Genomic DNA, 7,381 nt, shown 5'->3' on the forward strand with positions numbered 1-7,381 from the left:
AATGAAGATTAAAAAACACACAAATATAGTGAATCTGGATTATTTTCTTAATTCTCTATTGTGGGTGTGCATACTATAATGATCAACATATTTCTACACTTTTACAATATTTCAAAAATGAAAACAAAATGAAGGAAATGCCTACTTCAACTGGTTTGTATACTGAACTTTCTGTACAAGTTAGTTTGAAGTCCATGAAATATATACCAATGCTGTAACCATTTACAAAAGTGATGATAAGAAATAAGACAAATTTCTGAATCGTTCTAGTAAGCATTATCTTCTGATTTTAAATGGCTGCTTCATCCTGGTAATGGAGATATCACTACAAAATATTGTTTAGTAGGAAGAAAGTCTCTCGATTTCTATGAGGAATGCTGCCTATTTCTCAACGTTACCAAGGGTATAGATATAAGAAAAAACATACGTTGCAAATAGCAGGATGGAAGCCAGAGTTTAAGGAAGAAGTGCATTATAAAGATAATAAAATTATAATAAATTAATTACACCGAAAACACAAAAGAAAGCTGCCCTTGAAAATCAGGGTCTTAAAACACTTTATATTAATCAACTATAGATGAACTGTTGACAGGTTACATTTCACACATACCTGACTCCTGATATGCTCTAATGTCTTGAAATCCTGTGTCTCAGCTTCTGAATTCATACGGTAACGTGATCTATCCTCCAGTGAAGCCTCTGACATAGACAGTTTTTTTGTGGAGTCAGGTAGCTCTTGTTGAAATCGTCTCCCAAGCATCTAGAAAGATGATTCTGTTAGTGATCTTATAATCACATCTATTAAATTATGTTAAAATTTGCTAACTCTAACATATTAATATAATATGTAACTCGAAAAAGATCACCCCATGCATCAGTTCACCTTGTTTTCTTCTTTTGGACACAATTCTGTCTACTGAATCTGGGTAACACACAGAAGGTGTTATCCTGCTGCCCACTCACTATTACGAAGGTTACTTGAACAACAGATTCAGCCCCACTCTCCACTTCCCCTGATGAAGCCGCAGAGCTTAACAATCTACTGACATCTCAAGGGGAAATTGGTATGTCGGTGGGACTAGCGGTCGTCAAGTATACATTGTGGAATGTTTTCCCCCTTTTTTTATCACAGGCTTAAATTGACTTCACAGGTCCTCACATATGCAGTCCACTGCTCACAACCTTCCAACAGATTCCTGTATCTTAGAAGAAAAGCAAACTCATTCCAGTGGTCTTCATGGCCTGGACCTCCCTTCCTGCTACACATGAATCCTGCCTCCCCTCACTCGTCTGAAAATGGAGACCCAGTGCCAAATTAATAAATCAGAGACTGCTAAATTCTCTTTGAAATGGACAAACTTATGTCCAAATGATAGTAAATGGGCCTTGCGATGAGAAAAATGAATTTGTAAAAATATTCAAGGACAATTATAGATAGCAATGGGAAGATTAAATCAAGTAGAGTTTTGATAAAACTCCTCACATTTGTCCCAAATTATGATTTAATGAAAAATTAGCTGCCTTTAAAGAGGTCACAGGTCCTAAGAATACATTATTTGAGACTGAAATAGTTCCAATTTATATCAAATTGACATGAATAAAAACAAAATTATACCAACTAAAATGTGGAAGAAACTACTGAGGGAAAGGGACAGCATCTACACTTCAGTTCATGTGGGAAATCTAGAATTAACTCTCTAGGTAATCCACTTAATTGAACCTCTATCTCTAAAAACTCAGTTTGCATAGGAGCATTTCCATTTATCTGCTTCATAATGGTATTACAATGTGGTAACAGAAAGATGAAAATTATTATTGTAGCAGTATAAGACTAAATCATTCATATCAATATGTATCTAATAACAATTTATACCTTAAAATTTCATAGTCAACACAATGCCTTTACTCAAAGTAAAGCACCTCACAGGTCTAAGTTTTGTTTGCTGGATACAATGTATGCTTTTAAGCTGTTAGAGCAAATACATTTGTAATCTATATATTTTTAATATTCTGCTAGATTCAACATTTAGCCATCATCAAATATTTGAACATTGAATTTTCTTTCAGGAAATGTGAAAACTATCTTTCTGGATACTTACCTCTCTTTCTGATTTATCGTTTTCATACTGGCACATTCTTCCTTTCAAGTGATTCAATTTGCTGACTAACTCCTTAGGGCTCTCTTTCACCACTGGATCTTGTTTTTCACATTCAGCTTGACGCACTGTTCTAAGCCCCTGAAGCTGCTCTTCAATATTCATTCCTGACTTTTCATTATTGTCACTTTTGTGGAATGCATCATCCAGTTGCCTTCGAAGAAGCATGTTTCCACTCTGTAGGTCAGATCTTTCCTCCTTTAGGGATTCCAGCTTTCCAGTATACGGGTTCAATTTTTCTGGTTCCCTTTGATTCATGTGTTCAATTTCCTCCTCTTGACACTGAGTTTGGTTTAGGTCTTTCAGTACAGGTTCAGAAACCAATGTCCTTTCTCTGACATCATATCTTGCGTGAGGGAGCTCAGTGTCTAAGCTATTGGATTTACTTCCAGCTTTAGGAAGTTGCTGAGAATGAATCTCACTGTTTTCTTTTAGGTTACACATAGCAAACCCGATGTTGTCCACGAAATGCAAGCATTTATCTCTTAATTCCTGGAAAGAATTTTGTAGGGGTCTTAATTGCTTACTAAACTCATGATGATGGTCGGATTCCGCTTCTGTTTTCAATCTTTCTTTGCTTTGTCTTTCATTCTCCAGTTGAGAGTTCAGCATTGTATTCTCAGCTGTTGGGACATTAAGCTGTCTGTTATATTCAAATACTGTTTCTGTTAGCGTTTCGTCATTCTGTTTTATTGTCTTTTGAAGACGGTCCTTCTTTTCTTTTACATTTGCAGTGTCCTCAAAGTATTTTTTTTCCATTTCCTGCTTCTGAGTTATGAGTGTGTCCCTTTGTAGTCTTAGTATGGCGATTTCATCCTGCAACACGTGATTTTCATGCAACATGTCTTTTGCTTTTTCGTAACTCTCAGAATCCTAAGTAAAACAAAGGAGACTTGTAGCTAGCACTCAATGAAATGACATATCATGATATCCTCTGAAATTAAAGAAGAACCTAAGTGTTTATATAATGAAAAGGTTGCAGTACGTGGATATCCCACTGTAAAAATACAATGCTGAATCCAAACCTCCAACTTTATACGAGCATAAATTCCCCAAAGTTAAAAAAATAATAATATAAGATGCTGAATCCATGAAAGTGAAAAAGAGAATTTTAAAATCATCAGAGAATTTTAAGAGTCTCAGAACTGGAAAGGCAGCAAACCCAGAAGGCATCAAATAGAAGATTAAGAAGTCTGACTACATTTTAAAATAGAGGTCACCGTGTGAATATACACCTATCCCACAGTAAGAGTATTCACTCTGCATACATTTGGACTGATTACATTTCCTAGAATTTTTTTTCCCAAGAATACTCAAAAGATATTCTACTTTTCTAATATTTTCAGAGTCAGTTGTAAGATGAAATCTACTAATCACTGATAAATCTAGGCATTACGCTAAGCACTTCTTTATACATCAATGAACTCTTCGTTATCACAATTTCAAATAGAATGATTACAAAGATGAGCAAGTTCAGGATTTTTTCCCAGGACTTTGGACTCTACAATAGGGTGCTTGCTGCTCTTCTAGTGTAAATATATAAATTCAAAAGAAGCCTTAGATTTCAAAAAAAACTCAGGGTAAATAGGCTAAAAATTATAGAGCTCTTCTTAGAAAATAGAAAATTATTGTTAGAAAATATTTGCTGCTGCTTAAGTGTTGTTTCCTTTTCATAATGTTTAAAGGAGAAATAAATGAGAAATAGGGGAAAACACACTGACTTCTTTGAATAAAACACTCACCAATAAATTATCACTAAGTATGCATCATGGCATACAATTTTCTTCAAAAGTTCCTAGCACTGAAATAGGACTCTACTTGGAACAAATTGTTCCTTTTCTCAAAAGTAGGAGAATGAGATCTAAAAGATGGTCTCTGCACTGGCTATACTTCTACTCCTTAAAAACAGCGGAAGTGAAAACTGACCTCTCTACTAATACAGCAAGGGGATGAAATCACTGCCTCAAATTGAAACTTCTGTTATTAGTAACAATAGTTTTGAGATTGTAGAAAGCTCATCGATCCCTGTAAAAAGTATTGAAAACCTCCCCTTTAGATGACACATTGGGAACGTCACTACTTGACTGTTGGACATAAAAGGATTTCAATCAAGAATATCATTTATTGCAATGGACCAAAAATGTCACTCTCCCTAAAATACACACACACACACACACACACACACACACACACACACACACACACTTTTAAAATCCTCTACAATTCCCATATGTACAACATTGGTTTTTAAAATATGTACATACACACATATTTGAAAATGACTAAACAAAATACCTCAGAATTCATTTTCTTAAGATTTATTTCTGTCTCCTTTTGTTGTTGAAGGCAATTGGTCAGAACTGTGTCATGTAATATTTTGTTGTCCTGTTCTCGGGAAAGTGGCCTCTGAGTGTTGTTTTCCTCTTGTACAACCTAGAGAATCGAATATGAACAAAGAAAAATTAGAATATAACTAAAATTTAACTGTTAAAAATCTTAATCTACGTTTACTTACTCCCAAATTATCGGACTTTAATTAGAAAGTGAAAAATAACTTGCCTTAGTCTAAATTAGAAGAAAAACATGAATCCGCAAAACTAATTTTGTCACTGTTTGAACTAAACAATTGGTTATATGTTAAATCCACCCAAAAAATGAAACAGTAGATGATTTTTAATGTCACAGAGGCTTTCTCATTTAAAATAGTTCACCTCACCATGTCTTAAATAGTGAGCCCCTACAGTGAATTTAAGAATATCTTTTAAAGATTAATAACTGGAGAATAGGCAAACTTTAATTAGAAGCCCACATCATTAACATCAATCAGTAAGAGAAGTAAATTCCTAAATATTAATTCACATTATACACTATGAGTGTTACACATCGTGTTATACATTGATATAATTATCTGTTGCATCCAATTCTAACTTATTCAATACCCACTAGTAAGAGCAGACAAAAAATTAAATCATATTTACTGATTTCCTACACTGAAAGAAAAGATATTAGAAAGTTACTGTTTGTGTCCTAACAACCAAAGGTCCCATCCTGAGAAGATGTGATTCTCTTAAAAAGCAGTTGAGTTGAGTGCATGACCCCATTCTCTCCCTGAATGTAGACGCAGAGTCCATTACACAGAGGTCACAAGGAAGAATCCATCTCTAACCTTGGCCTTAGTGACCAGCCATACGGAACTGCACATTTTGAACCCCTGAAAATCATGACTCCTTTCACGTGAGCCTGAATCAGTGGCCATCATTTTTACATGGTTCATAATTTCAACTGTCTCATCATGTGATTCAGTATTTGATGTTACTTTCTTTTTTATTTAAGGGAGTTATAAAAATTAAAGGAGCAAACAACATTCAGGACTTTATTATTATTTTTTTTGCCTCAATCCAAAGATAAAGTTGAGCTATGAATATCTATAGATTCTAACAACATTTTAAGTTTTGTAACTAGTTCAAATGTTATAAATATCATTCAGTTATGACCTTTTGACTCTAAAAGGCTAGCATGGAAGGTAATTTCAATTGGACTCTATTATATTATTAAAGCACAGAAAACCATATTATACTAGAAATTTAAAATTAAATTTCACATACATGTGTGTAGTTCTTTTCGTTTCCATCAAGCCTCGCTTGTCCTTCCTCTGATGTCATTCCTAGGTGTTGTCCTGCTGACAAATCTATGTATTAGTTAAAACGAACTACTTAGAACAATTAGATAAAAGCTATAATCTTTATAAATACAGAAAATAACATCTTATCAACTGAGACTTCAAATTAAGCGTCATCTTTTCCTGAATATTTACTTTACTTAAGAAATACTTCTAATTAGCTAACACTTCTAATTAGCTAACAAACCATTTGGGAAATATGAGATGTCACAAAGTGAAAGGCATACAAACATGTCAAAAATTCATCCACAAATTCATTCAATGAACATCGATAGAAAAACAATCAGAAAAAAACCCTACAATTTAGAAATGCAGTACAAACACATCGAGTTGCACTATATACTCTGTTCTCTACCTCGTAATATACCTTTTGAACAACACCCTAAGATTCAACTGCAATGTCATTCATTGTTTCCAGAATGACTTACTTCTGATGCATTTATCAGTGTACACCCTTCCTTATATCTGAAATGTTTTCCTCTACTATTCTGAAAATTTCTTTTCACCTTTGAGGATTCAGCACTGGGGTTTAAGGAAGAAGACAGAGAAGAGGAGACAGACTGCGGACACAGCTGAGATTCCCATCACTGCTGGGAAAGTCAATTCTAAAATATATAAAGCCATAGAAAATCCAAGAAATATTTGATTGTTGGTTTCGGAAGGTGCTTTTTCATTTACAATACATACAGTTTTAACTGATACTTTTGAATTCAGAATATAAAACTAAAGCTAAGAAACTATGTTTTGTTTCACTAGGCAACCTTTAGATCTTTATGAAGTTTTCCCATCTGGTCCTAATGTTCTAAGTATAATTCTGCTGCCCACTCCCCAGAGTATGCTAAATACTAGCCTAAAGGAAATCACGCTTTCACCTCATTCTCTTTCTTATTTCCATATGTTATTGTGGTTCAGGAAGAATGCCAATGTCTTGCTAAAAGTCATTCTGTTTGGCTGTTAAGTTCCATAAACAGAGTAAACATGAAGTAGATTTTGCCACAAAATGACTATTGGAAAGTCAGAACTACGATCAACCTACATAGAGGTGGGCTAGAGTTGAACACTTTCTGTTTCTTTATTTCCTTCTTTGCTTTCTCTGTTTTCTGGTAGCTGTGATTCACTCAAGTCATGGAGCCTATAATTACATAACAGAAACACACCTACAATCTGAGTCTCTAGTTTATCTATTACGGTCATCTGTCCAAACTCTGTGGATGCTGACAGAGTTTTGCTCATGGAGTGTGATGCAAATGGCCTTTTATCACCAACTTTCCAATCCCTGCATCTTTGACCAGTTTCATGATTGGAGGTCAAAGAAGTAGAATCCCAATCTGAATTCTGGGATTAAGTTTTCATTTATCAGGATGTAAAAATAACACAAAGTTGACTATCTTGTAAAACTTCCTTTTTCAGAGAAGCAGTCACACGTCCTCTTTTCCCCCAAACACACTATTCCTTCAGAATACATTTTATTTTAGGTGTCCTACACTTGCCATTTACATAGGTAAGTTTAATTAACTATTGTCACGCAGCAATTTCTATTACATAA

General features: G+C 34.4%; 1 protein-coding gene across 1 annotated transcript; it reads right to left on the bottom strand.

Annotated features, from left to right (window-relative positions):
• Positions 1 to 571: 571 nt before the first annotated feature.
• On the bottom strand, positions 572 to 4,536 carry LOC308495760 (ankyrin repeat domain-containing protein 26-like; the record flags this gene model as incomplete). Its single annotated transcript, XM_081080736.1, has 3 exons — positions 4,452 to 4,536; positions 2,100 to 3,029; positions 572 to 760 (listed from the first exon to the last, which is right to left on the bottom strand). Exons 1-3 carry the CDS (start codon positions 4,461 to 4,463, stop codon positions 572 to 574), a joined length of 1,131 nt encoding a protein of 376 aa, XP_080936862.1. The 5' UTR covers positions 4,464 to 4,536.
• Positions 4,537 to 7,381: the final 2,845 nt, after the last annotated feature.

This window comes from Rhinolophus hipposideros (assembly GCF_964194185.1).
Source record: "Rhinolophus hipposideros genome assembly, contig: HAP1_SCAFFOLD_139, whole genome shotgun sequence".
Lineage (NCBI taxonomy): Eukaryota > Metazoa > Chordata > Mammalia > Chiroptera > Rhinolophidae > Rhinolophus > Rhinolophus hipposideros.